Source organism: Macaca fascicularis, chromosome 6 (assembly GCF_037993035.2).
Source record: "Macaca fascicularis isolate 582-1 chromosome 6, T2T-MFA8v1.1".
Taxonomy (NCBI): domain Eukaryota; kingdom Metazoa; phylum Chordata; class Mammalia; order Primates; family Cercopithecidae; genus Macaca; species Macaca fascicularis.
Genome location: NC_088380.1, coordinates 82180301 through 82197590, shown reverse-complemented (window position 1 = coordinate 82197590; position 17290 = coordinate 82180301). Strand labels below are relative to the sequence as shown.

General features: G+C 33.2%; 1 protein-coding gene across 5 annotated transcripts in view; it reads left to right on the top strand.

The window, feature by feature from the left end:
• Positions 1 to 17290, top strand: part of AP3B1 (adaptor related protein complex 3 subunit beta 1) — a 297879-nt gene that overhangs the window by 66006 nt on the left and 214583 nt on the right. For 4 of the 5 annotated variants that reach the window (XM_045393910.2, XM_045393911.3, XM_045393913.3 and 1 more), the window contains exons 4-7: positions 3068 to 3163; positions 3779 to 3939; positions 5694 to 5760; positions 15146 to 15328. In XM_045393910.2, coding sequence (XP_045249845.2) covers positions 3068 to 3163; positions 3779 to 3939; positions 5694 to 5760; positions 15146 to 15328 — 507 coding nt within the window. The remainder of the gene's footprint in view (positions 1 to 3067; positions 3164 to 3778; positions 3940 to 5693; positions 5761 to 15145; positions 15329 to 17290) is intronic. The other variant, XM_073993667.1, reaches the window with a different exon arrangement.

Here is a 17290-nt window from a genome sequence, read left to right as displayed (position 1 = left end):
GAGTAGCTGGGATTACAGGCATGGGCCAGTATGCCTAGCTAAGTTTTTTGTATTTTTAGTAGAGATGGGGTTTCACCATGTTGGCCATGCTGGCCTCCAACTCCTGACCTCAGGTGATCCACACATCTCAGCCTCCCAAAGTGCTGGGATTACAGGTGTGATCCACCGTGCCTGGCCACAAGGACATATTTTCAATGTCCTACAGATTTATTTAATTTTGTATAGTGGATGAATAGTATAGTGTTACATGGATGAACTGTCATTTGTTTACTGTTCGTCTACTAGGACTCTTTATTGTTTAATTTTTGCTCTCGTGGAAGATTTTAGTAAGTGGAACCTGGGGACGCGGGATAACTTAGGATAACCTGAGTGGAGATTGAGAGAAAAGTGCAAGTTATATTTGGGGCTGTTTCTGTTTGACTATAAAAGGAGGTTTCGAACAGATTATAAACTGTATTGAGTACTAGGTTAAGAGTTTTAGATTTTGTTTTAAGGTTTTGTGGAGCCATTCAACATTGAAGAGTAATTGGCAAAAAGATTTTCATTTCCTTTATAACTCAGTCCATATAGTATAGATGAATGGATTGATATAAACTTAAAATGGTTGTGTTTAACATTTTTATCAACGATGAAGATGTACAAAGTTTGTTTTCTCATTAAGTTTTCATTTGTACTTATGAATTGAGAAATAGGTTGGATTATGAAATTATCATATCAAATTATCTTAACAGGGTGCCAAGATGCGTTGAATCTAAATCGTTGACAATTTGTTTAGATAAATGGAAGATTTTGCCTTTCATTTAAAGGAATTTTTAAAAAATTCCATGAGGATAGTTTGATTTTGATTTGGTCAGCAGTACATTTGGAAAAGGTGTATGGTTTTAATGAAGAATTAGTTGTATCGGTGGAAGTACCTCATCTGGAGCAAGTTCTTGTCTAGTTCGCTCTGTTTAGACTTTATTTGCAGTTTATAGTGCCACGCTGAAAAAAATTGGAGTGAGTTTAGGAAGGAGCAAACAGGATGGCAGAGGAACTTAAAGCTGTTATGTTTCATGAGAAATTAGGGTACAAGGAAGGAAGGTCATGACAGTTGTCTCTAAAGTAGTCCAGATTGATCAGTATGACTCGAAATACGATCCAGTATAGTACTGTTTTTATATTTCCAGCACCAATTCCAGCGATCGCCAACTTTTTTCCTCATTTCCTGTGTTCTTTGAGTATATAAATTAAAAAAAAAATTTTTTTTTTAAATTTTTAAAATTTTTGAGACAGAGTCTCTGTCTAGTTGCCCAGGCTGGAGTGCAGTGGCACAATCCTGCCTCACTGTAGCTTTGACCTCCCGGGCTCAGGTGACTCTTCCATCTCAGCCTCCCAAGTATCTGGGACTACAGGCACATGCCACCATGCCTGGCTAATTTTTTTTTTTTTTAACTAGAGATGGGATTTCACCATGTTGCCCAGGCTGGTCTTGAAGTCCTGGACTCAGGCAGTCTGCCTGCCTCAGCGTCCCAAAGTGCTGGGATTACAGGCGTGAGCCACTGTGCCTGGCTAAGTACATACCTTTTAGGTATATACTATGCTGGTATCTTTGAAGGATAATCAGGGATGTGAAGATATTTGAGAAGGTAGATACAGGTTATAAATAGTGCTAGAAGGAAGCAATGGATACATTTCAACTCAAATTCTAGTTTTTGTTTTTTTCTGTTCATAATTTTGTGTAAACTCAGTGATTAAATTGCCTGTAAAAATTGTTTTCAAGACTGGGCACAATGGCTCATGCCTGTAACCCCTGTGCTTTGAGAGGCTGAGGTGGGAGGACCAGTTAAACCCAGGAGTTCGAGACCAGCCTGGGTAGGCAACACAGGGAGACCCTGTCTCTATAAAATACTAAAAAAAAATCTGGGTGTGGTGATGCAACCCTGTAGTTCCAGTTACTGGAGAGGCTGAGGTGGGAGGATGGCATGAGGCCAGGAGGTTCAGGCTGCAGTGAGCCGTGATTGTGCTATTGCACTGTACCCTGTGCGACAAAGCAAGACAGTGTCTCAGAAAAAAATAAAAAACCAAAAAACTGTTTTCAGAACACATCCAATCTTTCTGAATTTTTATTACGTTAAATTGGTATTAATAGTCACACATTATTCTTACTGGACTGAAAATATCATGTAATGCATGTTGAAATGTGAGTATTAACATAAAAATCAGAGTTAGGGCTCTGGACTCTTTTAACAGATGAGGAAACAAGTTCCCGTAACATATAGTTAGTGGTCGGGGCCTAAATTCTTTCTTATTATTTTTTAAAGAGCTAGGATCTCTCTATGTTGCCCAGGATGGCCTCTAAGTCCTGGGCTCAAGTGATCCTCCTGCCTCGGCCTCCTGCATAGCTGGGACTACAAGCGTGCACACCATGCCTAGCTTCTTTCTTTTATTTTCATCCCTCATTTTGAAAATATTTATACAATTTAGTTAATATTCTTTTTTTTTTTTTTTCTTTTTTTTGAGACGGAATCTCGCTCTGTTGCCCTGGCTGGGGTGCAGTGGCCAGATCTCAGCTCACTGCAAGCTCCGCCTCCCGGGTTTACACCATTCTCCTGCCTCAGCCTCCCGAGCAGCTGGGACTACAGGCGCCCGCCACCTCACCTGGCTAGTTTTTTGTATTTTGTAGTAGAGACGGGGTTTCACCGTGTTAGCCAGGATGGTCTTGATCTCCTGACCTCGTGATCCGCCCGTCTCGGCCTCCCAAAGTGCTGGGATTACAGGCTTGAGCCACCGCACCCGGCCTAGTTAATATTCTTATAGGAGATCTGCTGAGGGATTTTTTATTCCCTTCAAGAGGAAGGGGCACTTTTATAGGCTATTGCTATTGTGGACTGGACTATTAAAATGATTACTTTAAAGACTTTTTCTGTTGCTACTTATTATCCCACAAAATATTATTTTTATTTTACAATCTAAGATGTGACCAGATTCAGTTATTTACTTGAGAAAAACTGAGCATGGATTTTGGTATAGCAAATACTGAGTTTTAAATTTTCACTCTGGCTACAAATAAATGATTGTTTTTTAACAGATCAAGAAGTTGGTATATGTTTACCTCGTTCGATATGCTGAAGAACAGCAGGATCTTGCCCTCCTGTCCATAAGCACTTTTCAGCGAGCTCTGAAGGTAAATAATGGAGTGGGTAGGCAAATAGCTACAAGGTTTCTGCAGAGTTGAAAGTGTGTCATTTAAAGAAGTGGAGCAATAATCCACTAAATAGCACAGTAGTGTCTTGAAAGAGTTAAAGGCCTCCTATAGTGCCTACTCAATACACTTAGAAAATAATTTATACAACCAACTGAAACCTTGCTGTATATGTTGCAGCTTCTGTATGTTTGTTTATATTCAATATAATTATTTTCATGCTTCAAAGAACTGTTTATCATTATACTAGTTGTTGAAAGTGTGCGAAGGGGGTTATCAGACATTTTTAAACATGAAATTGATGACCTGCAGCATTTTATTATTATTTAAGTATAAAAACCCAGCATATTTAGTAATAAATGACCAACTAGAATTATAACTATTACTTTTATTTAAAACATTATTAAAGAAGTAAACATTTATTTATTTCTGTCTCTTTTTCCCCTTCCCATATACTAATTGTTCATTTTAAATTAAGTAGCTTTCTTTTGCTATTGTTCTATAACACCCTTTAAGCACCTATTAACTACATCTTAAAGATGTCTTTGAAATATTGTAAAGTTGAAAATTTGGTGAATATTTTTGCACTGTTTTTAGGACCCAAACCAACTAATTCGTGCAAGTGCTTTGAGAGTTCTGTCAAGTATTAGAGTGCCAATTATTGTACCTATCATGATGCTTGCTATTAAGGAAGCTTCTGCTGACTTATCACCATATGTTAGGAAGAATGCAGCCCATGCAATACAAAAATTATACAGGTAGGTGCATTGTTAACAATATACAAAGGATCTCTAATGTTACATGGAATGTTGTAGACCACAGAGGCTTATTTTAGTAGCTCTTTTAGCTAGCCCATTCTTATACTAAGTAAATCCAGTGACCGTATGATGGTATTTTCCCGGCTGCAAACGTTCCTTACACATCTTTAATTTTGTTTTGGCTGTAGAGATGCTATGCAGGTTTTTATTTGTGAGGCTGTTAGAGCCTGTGATAATTTATAGATTTTACAACTTAAGAATAATCAGAATTTGAATTCTCATCTGTATAGTCTATCTCATGTACACATATGCTTGTATTATTAGAAAATTGAGATTTTGTTTTTCCTGTTTACGGTAGAATCTTAAGCGTGTGATCCTCTCAACTCACTTATATTTGTTTTCCCTTCTATCATTGTTCCTGCTGCTCCCTTCCTTGTCTAATTCTTTTCCAGAGCTATTTTATTAAGTAATTTAAAAAAGTGTAGTGATTTGAAATATAGTGCTATACCATATCTGTGTGATATTTTAGAAATGTTATGCAATATTGCACAATGCCGTGATCTCTGTGGAAAATTTACTGTCCAAATAGAATTATCTACAACAATTTGGTATTATTTTTGGCTGTCATTTATTCCTCAAGCTTTTTGAGACTCTCTTCTGTTTCTGATGTTGTATTCACAGTATCATGCTAGGTGTATTTAGATGTATGAAAACAGTAGAGGATGTGGCACTTACTTATGAATAGCATATCATGTATTTGCGGAAGAAAATCAAAGACATGCCATAATTAAAGGCAATCTATAACTGAATAAGATATTAGCACTTGATATATATGTATATACAAAGGTACACTAGCAATGTCTTTGATAGGACAGGGACCTATCATATTTTGTTACCAGAAAGTAAAGATGTAATGAGATGGGTGTGGTAGTGAAATACTGCTTTGAGAAGGAAGACTTAAGCTGAAATTTGAAAGAATTAAAAAGTTTGTCCAGATAATTATAATGCTTAATAATAAATATATGTGTTTGTAAAAAGTGAAAACTTTTTTTCCTGTGTTAACTGTCAGACAAAGTTTTATCATGCTTCTCACTCACCTTTTCTCCTTATAAACTTATGGGATAAGATGCATGCTCACTGTAATGATTTAGAAGTCCTATCACTGGGCTTCAGTATATTTCAGCCTCAATGCTTGCCTCTCCTTGCCTTGAGCTTATGGTCTGTTAGTATTCTATCTCAAATGTTTTAATCTTATTACTACCTCTTATTTTTCTTAGTTTTAGTTGGCAGATATGCATGTCTCTATCAGTGAACTAGTATGATATAAAATTCTTATTTGGAAATTCTCCATATTTGTTTTTGGCAAGTATGTATCCATAGTAAAATAATGACTGCTGTCTTGTTATTTTTTTCCTCCCATTTGAAAAAAGAGTTTGTGGTTTTATCTACTTAGTTACTTTCTTGAAAGTTTCCAACTCTTTTAGAAGTGAACTTATTCTTTCAGTACTTTCTTAACTAAACCATTGATATCTGGTTTAGTTCATATGAACAATATTAGAGGGAAAGATTAGGACACATTCATGAGAAAAACCATCCCATTTTACGTTGTTTGTTTTTTCTTTATTTCTAACTTATAATAATTCTTGCTCTCCTTTCCCTCTTTAAAAGTTTCTCAACATCCTTGAATTGGTGAGTTTTTTTAAAGCTAGAATTAAAGGGAAAAAATTAATATAAGTTCTTTTTATATTTTTTAGCCTTGATCCAGAGCAGAAGGAAATGTTAATTGAAGTAATTGAAAAACTTCTGAAAGATAAAAGCACAGTAAGTAATGTCTTTTTGTGTCTTTGAAGTAAAAATGTGCTTTATTTACGTAGTATCATTTACCATTATATATTTTATATAGTTATATTTATTGATTTCAAAATGGTATAAATATTAATGGCACACAGGCCTGTTTTTGAAGAACAAAAATTTTCATGTAATGAGAAAGATTGCATTTGGAATTTTAGATCATTAAGTGTTTCTTCATCAGAATCTGAAAAAAGGCAAGTTGGGAAAAAAATATTTTTGTTTAACCTGTGGCTAAGTGGTTAACATGGTAAGATCAAGGAATAGAGGTGACTCATGGGGGATGTGAGTTTCTAGTGTATTAGTATCTTAGATGGGGCTTTTGTACCCACTTTTTATGTTTTGAAACTACTGGGGAAAAGGATTCCAGGTCATCTTAGGATGCTATCACAGGGAGTATGTGCTATCTATGCATAGCAGCTATCTAATATAGTGGGCACTAGCCCCATGTAGCTGTAGCTATTGCTTTATGGCTTAGCATTTGATCTATCCTGGATGTTCAATAAACATTTGATTAGAATGTGTATTCTGCTGTTGTTGAGTGGAGTGTTCTATAGACATCTGTTTTATCAGACATCTCTTTTTTAGTGTTGTTCAAATCTTCTACTTTGCTGATCTTATGCCTACTTGTTCTATTCATTATTGAAAATAGGGTATTGAAGTCTCTTTAATTCTGTCAGTTTTACTTCATCTATTTAGGAGCTTGGATGTTTGGTGCATATATGTTTATAATTTTTTTAATCTTCCTTTTGTCATTGTAAAATGTTCCTCATCTCTAGTAACAGTTTTTGTTTTAATGTCTGTTTTGCCTGCTATTCTAGCTTTTTTATGGTTTCTGTTTCCATTATATATCTTTTTCCATCCTTTTACTTTCAGCCTGTTTATATTTTTGCGTCTAATGTATGTCTCCATAGACAGCGCGTAGTTGGCTCTTGTCTTTTTATCTGATCTGCCAATGTGTGCCTGTAACTGGAATGTTTAATCCATTCTAATACACTTAATGTTGTTATTAATATAGTTGAATTTGAAGCTCTCATTTTACTTGCTTTTATATGTTTCATACCTTTTTGTTCCTCATTTCTCCTTTACAGCTTTTTCTTAGATTAAGTGAATATGTTCTAGTGAACATTTTAATTCTTTTCATGATTTTTTTCACTATATATTTTTGAAAATATTGTCTTACACTTGGAGATTATACTTCTAGTTTCTTTCCTAGACCATTTAGTAAATATCTGTTAGTCTGTAGTATACCAGAAATCATTATTGCATTTCTTCTATGCATAGTTGGCATAACGTAGGAGGTAACCAAATATAGATTGATTATAAATGAAAACAGAGAAAAGCAATTTGATTCCTTTTTGTCTTCTGTATGACAGGCATGCTATCTGCCAGATATGAAGTCAATATTATTAATATTATGGTTAACTTGATTTTAATAATTTAAAAAAATACTTAGTTTTTTTTCTATTATAAGTGCAAGAGATTGACTACGTACCATGGAGAACAGTAAGATTTACAAGAAGCAGATCTCTCATTTTAATGAGGTTTACCATCATTTCTGCTACATTATAGACTACGAGAAATTCATTGGGTGGCCTGGGAATGAGCTCTGTATAATATGTGCATGTCTTCCCAGACAGGATACAGCATATCATAGGTAAAAACAGCAGCGTTTGAATAAGGTAGAACTGGCTTAATGTCTGAGCATCTGCCACATAGTATATGTACCAATTCTTTATGAGTTTTAGTCTCCAGATTTGTAGGGTTTGTAATATTTAATTTATAAATTTACTGTTTGTGTTGAAAGAAAGAACTATTGTATATAAAACCCTCAGCACAGTTCCTAACACCAACCACATAGGATGTTGTTAAAAATTCCAAATAAGAAATAAGTACTCAAAAAGGAATGTAAAGAATACAGTATCTGTGTAAAATTGAAATGTCTCTTTCCAAAATACACTAGAAAGAAAAAAATATTGAATACTTGTTCATCGCAAGTATTTAATATTTGTTGAATGACTGTTGAATTAATTTGTTACATTCTTGGTAACAGTAATTAAGTGTGTAGTATTGTTTTTAATGTCTCCCCCACCCCCATGCAGTGGTTTCATGCTCAGTGTTCATAGGTAGATTCTTTGGGGGCTTTGGTGGCCTACCCTTTGTGAGGCACTCGTTTTTCCTAAAGTGTAATATACTATATGTTTATTTTTTAAAAAATTAATACATATTTCTTTTTCTGTCTATAGTAAAAAAACAAAGTTTTTACTGACACCTGTAATTCTGGTGGTATAGCACAGAGTTCCTTCTAGCCTCTTTCCTTTTTATATTTGTAACTTCCTATTCAACTTTAAGAAATGTGGCTCTGGCCAGGCACCGTGGTTCTTGCCTGTAATCCTAGCACTTTGGGAGGCCAAGGTGGATGGATTCCTTGAGCCCAGGAGTTTGAGACCATCCTGGGCAACATGGTGAAACCCTGTTTCTACAAAAAAAAAGAAAAACAAAAAAGAAAACAAGAACCGCGACTTCTATTTCCACAATCTATTTACATTTTTACTGAGTCCCAGAATGCAGAATGCAGAATGCAGAATGCAGAGAAATGCAGAGAAATTCAGAGAAATGCTTCAGAATTGTTAGTACTATATCTCTGTGGGGTATACAGTAGCATGGGGCCTAATAATTAGAGTTAACTATTTGTTTAGAGTTGTTTTTGTCTTTAGTCTTTTTTTTTTTTTAATGCTATGGTAAATCAAAATTGCTTCAATTATTTATATCTTTGAACTCATTATGTTGGTATGTAAGAAAGCTATTGATTTTTTTTGAATGATAAATTTTATATTCTTTTTTACTGAATTCTATTGTTTGAGTTAATTTCCTCATTCATCCTCCTTGGGGGTTTTTTGTTTTTTGTTTTTTTTGGTTTTTTTTTGCATGACAAAGGGTCTTTGCTTTTAAATGATTATTAGTACACCAAGTAGTAACATGTAACAAGTTCTTGAATTCTGTTCTCTTTGATTAAGTAACTAAAAGTGGTCCAAACAATTAATATTATGGTTAACTTCATTGTTCTAACCACTAGCAGGAATGGACTACCAGATGTCGCAGAAGAAGGCCAAGACTTCACCCCTCTTCTGCCTAAACTACTTCCGGATGGTTCTCTTCTACTGGGTCTCCTCTACTTTAGTGCTGCAGCTGCCTTGGGATCCCAGGGCAGCAGCCTCCTTGGCCTTGAACTCTTTCTGCCTTTGCAGGCAATATTATTCAATTTCACCTTGAGCTGCTGCTTTGGTCTGCTTCTGCCTCCGTTTCTTTCACTGCAGGTCTCAGACACCCTTTTCAGCAACCTGCAGCAGCTGCTGGATCCCCTGAGACTGACTGGCCATGACAGCGCCAACTCTGAGGCAGAAGCAAGCAGCCTAAATCTCTCTCTTTTTTTTTTTTTAATTAGAGAATGAATCAGATCTGCAAATAGAGATGTTTTACTTCCTCTTTTTCAGTTCCTAGAACTCTAATTTCTCTTGTCTAATTATATTGTTTAGTGCCATCACTGCAGTTGTATTCAATAGTAGTGGAGATGGTGGGCATTCTTGCCTTGTTTCAGGCTAAAGGAAATGCTTACATTGTGTTTGCATTAAGAAAGATGCCTGGCCCTGAAGATTTTATCTTTGAAATATAGTACTTTTGCAAGGTGCTTCAGGATTTCTTGATATGGGTCAATTGTTTTGCCTTGGTACTCATTGAGTCCTTTTAGAATGTAGATTCAGAATTTATATTATCTCTAGCAAAGTGGTTTTTTTTTTTAAAGATTATAATTTTAAATATTAACTCTGTTATTTTTTTTCTTCTTCAGGGATTCCTATTTTATGCACATTGGATCTTCTTTGCCTGTTTTACATTCCAGCCATTGTGTCTCTAAACATCTTTACTTCTTTCTTTATCTCATTTTTATTTTTTTGGTTCTTTTTCTACCTTTAATATCCCTTTTTAAATTTTCATTCAGTAATTTTATTCGAAGGACACCTTGCAATTTAGTCTTCATGCCTGATTATTTTTGCCGTCTTGATTTCTTTCCTGGTGTCACTCAATCCTGAGTTCTTTTGTTAATTTATGATAACTTTAAAACATTTATAATTTATATTTATATTTCCTATTTTCAAACGCTTCTTTTGAGGGCATTTAATTCATTTTGAAGTGTTGTGTTGTTTCCTTTTGTTTCATCATTTATATTTCTTTGTCAGTAATTTTAACCAGTTGAATTGTTTTGATTTTCATTTTCTGTTTTTAGTACTTACAGATTACTTGCATCTTTTTATTTCTTTGGACAGGATTGGTGATTTGATTTTGAGGTAGCTTGCAAGATTCCTAGTACAAGAGTACCTTCTCTGTTAGAATTGCAAAGTATGTTTTCTTTGTAGATGGCCTTTTGGTGGGAGGATATGCATGCATAGGACCAGTATATGTTCCCAGACTATTTTGAGATATATTTTATAGCAGCCTAAATTTTTCTCTCTTCTTTTCTTTTCTTTTTTAGGCAGGGTCTTACTCTGTCACTCAGGGCTGGAGTGCAGTGGTGTGATCATGGCTCACTGCAGCCTCGACCTCCCCAGCACAAGCAATCCTCCTGTCCCAGCCTCCTGAGTAAATGGGACTATAGACATGCACCACCATGCCCAGCTAATTAAAAAAATTTTTTTGTAAAGATAAGGTCCCATTGTGTTGCCCAGGCTGGTCATGAACTCCTGGGCTCAAGTGATCTCACTTTGGTCATGCAAAGTGTTGGGATTACAGGCATGAGCCTCTGCACCTAGCCCCTCTTACTTCTTTTTTCCTGTTATTTCACAGTTTCCAAAGGACTGCTCTCCCCTTACTTTTTTTTTTTTTAAGCTAATTTTCTCTGAGAAACTTTCCCTTTCTACACAGCCTCATTGAGTCATCCTCTCTTTCAAGTCTTTTCGTTATAGTCTGCTCTGATCTACCAAGAATCTTTTCCAGTATTTTCACACTTAGGATGTTCTTTCTCTTTCCGTTGTTGATTTTCGTTTACTTTTAGGCCCACCATTAACTTCTGCTTGCCTTGTTCTAGGCATTTTTTTTCTATACTGTTGTAGGTCTTTGAGAAGTTTTGTGATACAAGCATGAAAATAGTTATCTGGAATTTAGGGTTTATATTTCTACTTATATATAATTTGAGGTTTAAAGATTCTCTGTTTTGAAGTTAGGCTTAAAGCATGGGTTTTGGTCCTTTGTTTTTTGTTTTGTTTTTTTTTTTTGGATTTGGGTTGGGAGAGTCAGACATACTTAGGCACCGTTAACTTGTCTACCCAGTATTTAAATTAGCTGTATTTTGAGAATGTTTTCTGTTAATTTTTTCTTTTGTGTGATTATAATCCATTGTAGAAAGGTTAAAAATATTCTACACAGTTATTTGTGGATCATATCTTAATTATTACCTTTTTTTGGACACATGTAATTCTTTATTGGAGGAAGACAGGTACATTTTTCCCCTGCCACCCACCACCAAATTTTTAATGTCAGCATTGGCATTTAAAATCAATAGAGGATCAAAAATCACTTTCATTTTAAAAATCTCCCAATTAAATGTACCAGGTCTAATTTATTTCCACATTTTGAAAAGGAATTTATTTGTTGCCAGCAGCAGTTTTTTGGGATCATTATTACGATGATGACATTGGTGTTGCTGCTGATACATATACATTTGAAAGATATTGATCTATTAAACTTTCTTCATTTAACCTCTGTTGATTTTGAGACATACCATCTGTTGCTTCTTTTAGGCTAGAGGATATTTTTTTTCAATTGAGATCTCAAAGAAAATTAGTTCCATAATTCTAATTTTAAGGAAAGGCGGAGTTATAAACATATTAAAATATAATAGAATGGCTTTTCTCTTTTACTAAAAACCAGTATGTGTCATATGAATAGTTTTTTCCTAAAAATAGAATATTTTAGTGTAATTTAGGTAAAACATATTACAGAAACCTTACAACTGTAGTCAGTGGACTTAAAAGGGGGCATCTGATCTATATTCTGTCATCTCCAATCAACTGTTACCATTTTTCTTTATATAATTTTTTATTGTTTATTCTTAAATTTTATACAAACATTTTCATCTACCTTCTCAACATGTCCTAAACACTTTCCTACTTTACTACAAGCCTTTTCTAATGTTCACATATGAATTCATTTTTAAAATTAATAACACTTTCTCTTGTTTTTCTTTAAAATGTAGCAATCCATAGTTGTTGACATTATTTTCTTCATTACTTTAGAAGCAGAGTGGTATTTATTTCCTTTTCCTTTCAAGTTAATCCTAAAGAAATCCTTTTGATAGCATTTAACTTTCTAATAGAAAACAGAGTTTCTTAGGAAAACAAATTAGGTCAGTGCCTGCTGAAACACTGATTTATTTATATATTTTTGAGGACATAAATTTCCTCTTTTTAATTTTTGCTCCAAAATTATGTTTAATGAATAGATTGGTAGTTTATAGCTAAACTGTAGGGGTAAGACACAATTTTATAAGTTATTGATTTAATGTTCATAAAAGCCCCACTGTTATGTGCAAAAAACACACCCCTGAGTTTGTGCAGATGTTTTATTGTGATAGATCTATTATGCAGCTATTAGAAGATAAATGACTGATCTTTCCCATTTTCCATGCCTCAAGAAAATTGAAATAAGAAGGGGAATATCATCTGGGCTGTATGATTAGGGAAGGTTGGATAGCCATTAATTTAAGGGAAGAAAATCTTGGCAGCATTGGCCAACTTATACCATATTATCAATCAAACCTTGATGCACTTCTTGTGATGACCCAGCACTCTCAGGTTTTTGCAATGTTAATTAGAATTCATGACAAAATAGATGCAAGGAAACGTTTTGTACCCTTCATAATTTTATAGAAAATTTATTGTTATTAGAGGAACCATTTGCTTAGTGTGATTTTTTTCATTACCAGCTTGTCAACTAGCATAGATAATCTAGAGAAAATATGAACTCCATAGATGGGGTGTCACTTTTGTTGATGGTTCATGTAGTTTACCTTGGAGCACAGCTAATGGCTGAAGTTCATAGCAACAGCACAGAAAAACGTGGCAACCAAGGGAAGATAAATGAACCATGTTTATTGCTTTAATATAAAAAATACATAAATGGAAAACTGCATTTGAATTTGATGAGCTCATTGCTAGTTTTGTTGGAGTGATTTATTTTTCCCCTTATATGAAAAGCTACTATTGACACAGTGAGATGGAAATTAACTGTCTGTTTTTTGGAAACCAATATTTTTGGTTTTAAAATCTGAGTAGATCATTTAATTTTAGTTCTGAATGTTTTATAGAATATTGAACATTTAATAAACCAAAATTATTAATTTTCCTTGTATTGTTTAGCCCAGGGTCAGATTGTTAAAAATACATGATTAAGTATCTAAAATGGTCAGTTTTATTTTGTAAAGGTACTCTCTTTATATGCTTTTTAATTATTTTGATGTTTTCTTAAACTTTATTTGTATCTGTTTAATTAATGATATTTGTTAGTACCTTAGAAGGTGTTAGTACATTAGAATTATTGTGTACATGTAGCTCTTGGTTTAATGAATTTAATATTGTGTGGTAGCTGATTTTCCATTTAATTTTCCATTTAATTAGTGTCAAAACACATTTGGAAGAAAATAATTGCTAAGACAGAATAACTTGATTTTACGTAGTATTTTAAAAAGTGAAACTGTGAATTACCTGTTCAGTTTCATGGATCATTTTATCCTAGGTACTGTCCTTTATTTTTGCACTTTAATACCTTTTACCAATTGATCTTGATATTAATATAAGGTTGATAATACATAGGGATGTTTATATCTCTCAGTGAGTTATTCTAGAGTTTAATGTCATAAACTTAGTTGTTGTAAGATATTTTAAAATGGTACTAATTGTCACTTTATAGAAATGTAATTATCACAAAATATAATTTCTAAAGAAATTATGTCTTTTGCAGAAGACATCAAAATGTGATTGAAAACATGGGCTTAACTTCCTTGCCATATGTGTAACAAATAGAAAATTATATGTATAATGCATTTTTATATAGTTCACACAAATAATCAATTCTGTGCTTTTTCGATTGAGGTGCATACATGCTGGGACCAGCAGGCACCAGTACATGGGTAGGGCTGGAGTCAATAAATGCAGCTTCACGTTTATACTGATTGGTAATTCATAAAATCCCCACAGGACTTGAAACTTGTTTAGCATAATAGCGAGTCTATATTCTGAGCTGTTTTCTTTCAATTGTATTGTTGGTTGCATATTAATAAACTAAATGTCAGCCAAGTAGAGGGACAAACACTCAAAATATGAATATCATTGTATCTAATATTTTTCAAAAAGTACCATTTCAGTAAGTTATATTTCTATTTAATTGCTTATTTTAAGTCATTGGGGAAATTTTAGACACTAAAATGAAGATCCCTAGTGTTCAGATAGAATATGGTATTAATTTGTTTTTCAAAACTGTATTATATTGTGGGCTAACTGCACATATATCATTTGTACATATATAGAAGTATTTGTGTAATATATATTCTGCTTAGTTTGTATCTTTAGAGTAAAGGAATCTTAATGTTACCACTTTGTAAAAGCATCACAGTTCAGAAACTAACATTATGATTCATTAATTGGTCTTGGAAAAGCCACCTTTTGTTGGTAATATGTTATTACAACTTATACACATTGTTATAAAAGTATTAAGAGCCCAGGTGATGTTCTAAAATTTCAGCCAGTGTGTTTTCTTTGTGAATAAATTATATTGGGTAAAAACTGGTGGATTAAGATGTATATGATTTGAAAGTGTTCTTCTGTTAAAAAACATTTATGAATTTCTCATATACTTTTTAACGTAAGTTCATTGTAGTATGATTGTCATTCTCATTTTAAACTGACACAATGTGATCTTTGTTATTTTGATTCTTTTTCTGAATATTGTTGTGAACAAAGTACTGAATTTTTAGATTAGAATTTAGGTTAGCTTTAAACATGAAAAATGTGCATAATTAATGTTTAATCCACATAGGAACAATGTATTGAAATTTAACTTGGTGAAATAAAAACGTCAGAATTTACTTCTCTTCAGAATAGTATTAGTTTTCTAGACATATTATAACTATTAAAATTATTCTTTGAAGAATAGGCACCTTAAAGTTTGTTATTCAAACATGAACATTCATTTTAATTGAATGACTGAATAATATTGATTGCCATTAAACTGATTACACTAATACCTGAGTATGACCTTTGATGTAGGGGAGAAACATTTTTTAATAAGTTACTATTTCTTTCTTTTCTAGTTGGTGGCTGGCAGTGTTGTGATGGCTTTTGAAGAAGTATGCCCGGACAGAATAGATCTGATTCATAAGAATTACCGCAAGCTATGTAACTTACTAGTGGATGTTGAAGAGTGGGGGCAGGTTGTCATAATCCACATGCTAACTCGATATGCTCGGACACAGTTTGTCAGCCCTTGGAAAGAGGTAAGTGTTGAACAGTCTTCCACTTTCAAATATACTAAGAGGATGGATGAGCTTTTTAAAACTTGTGCAAAAAATTAGGAGTAGTAAACTAGAGAAATCTGCATATTTAAGGAAGACTCATTGGTCTCTTGTTCTTTTACTAAAGCAGGCAACCAATATCAATGCAAGAATAATTGTCCATTGTTTTGGCACTGGTTGATACATATATTTAGTGGTGTAAGTATATACACTTTTAGTTTGATACTGGCAAGAGGCCCTCGTTAGGAGGAGCAGCATGACACCGTGTTTACAGTGACATTGCCAAACCATGGATTTTTTGGTTACTAGTTACTTTCACATCTTTGAGCCCCAGCTATTCCAGGTACTCATTTGTAAAAAAAGTAGGTGATGTGATTCTAGAGCATGTGAATTTATACCTAAAGTAATTCATTTCTTGCCTCTATAGATAAATATTGTTGAACTTTTAAACTACTTTTTCCTAGTTTTGTATTTATAAAACATTTGTGTTCTTCTTCTCTTCACTTTGGCTGGTAGCATTTAGTAGAATTAATAATTTAAGTGAAGCTATTTGTTTTCTTTGTGCAGATTAACATTAGAAGTATGCCTTATTCTTTTCTTCATATTGGCAATTTAGAAAATTTTATCATATAGCTTGGAATTAAGATCCTTAGGATGTATACGTTTAAGATTGAAGGTAATTTTAAACCAGTTTAAAGAAATCCTTAAATGTTATAAGAATAGCATATTCATTCTAATCTTTTGATGTCTTATTTTTTTTAAAATACAGTATTACAGATTTTAAAAACCAATTTGTGTAAAAAAATAAAAAGATTTTAAAAAGCACCTGTTATATCAAAGTGTTCTGTATACATCTTATGATAGGCCTTGCGTGCTCAGTACATCTTGCTTTTGTTAATTAGAAAAATGTAAATAACATGGAAAAATGTGTATGATACATGCTTTCAATGACACATCAAGCTTGCAAATTATTATAAAATCTTGGTCAGTATTTTCTATATTGATTTAGTATTAGCATTAAAAACTATTTAGAAATGTTAATACTTCTTTATCCATAAGAGAGTAATACTGATTTTCATCTCACTTTTAATATTAACAAAATGATTATGTTATCTGTCTGAAAAATTGAAGTATGTTTTGAATTATTAATATATAAAAGTCTTATGTTACATAATGCTCTTAAATTGATGAAATTTCACTATCCTTGTGAACTTTAATTTTATAAAGTTAATTTTATTTATCATTGAGCAAAGTACATTTTTGATGGCACTTTTGCTAGATTAAGGAACATCTCTATGATGAAAATGTCCAGGCCCTTTTATGGTAACCTTGATGAGAGATTTTTGCTGCCAAACAGTTTATTTGTTTGATTTCAGCCAATTCCTTTCAAAACTTCTGCTCAGATTTTTTTTTTTTCTGTTGTATAAAGTTATAGGCAATTTTGCCTTAGCTAATCACAGTCACCATTTAAATTTTTAAATTTTACTTTCCTATCATTTTCAGTAGCTATATCCTTTGCTTGTAATTATATAGAAACTGGAGTTAAAATATATAGTTTACTTACCATACCTGCTAAAAATATGTAATGCATAGTAAAATCTCTGCTTTTATATGTTTGTCTATTTGTTTGTTTTTCTGTTCCTTGAATTTTATCTTATTTTAGATAAAATTTACTTTTAAAGCCATTGCAAAGGAAAGTTAAGTTCTCTACCATCATATACATTTATTTTTTAACAGATAATTTGAAAAATTGGCACTATATTCATTCTTGGTGTTTTCACATGTTAACTCCATGAACATGAATTAGGACAAATATGAGACGAAGTCTGGTCATTGTCCCTGGCATACTGGAATGGGCTAAGTCATTTCTTTTCTTTGCCACTTACTTGCAATCCAACCTTGGAATTATTCTAAATGCTGTGCTTATTAGACTAATTTAGTGGT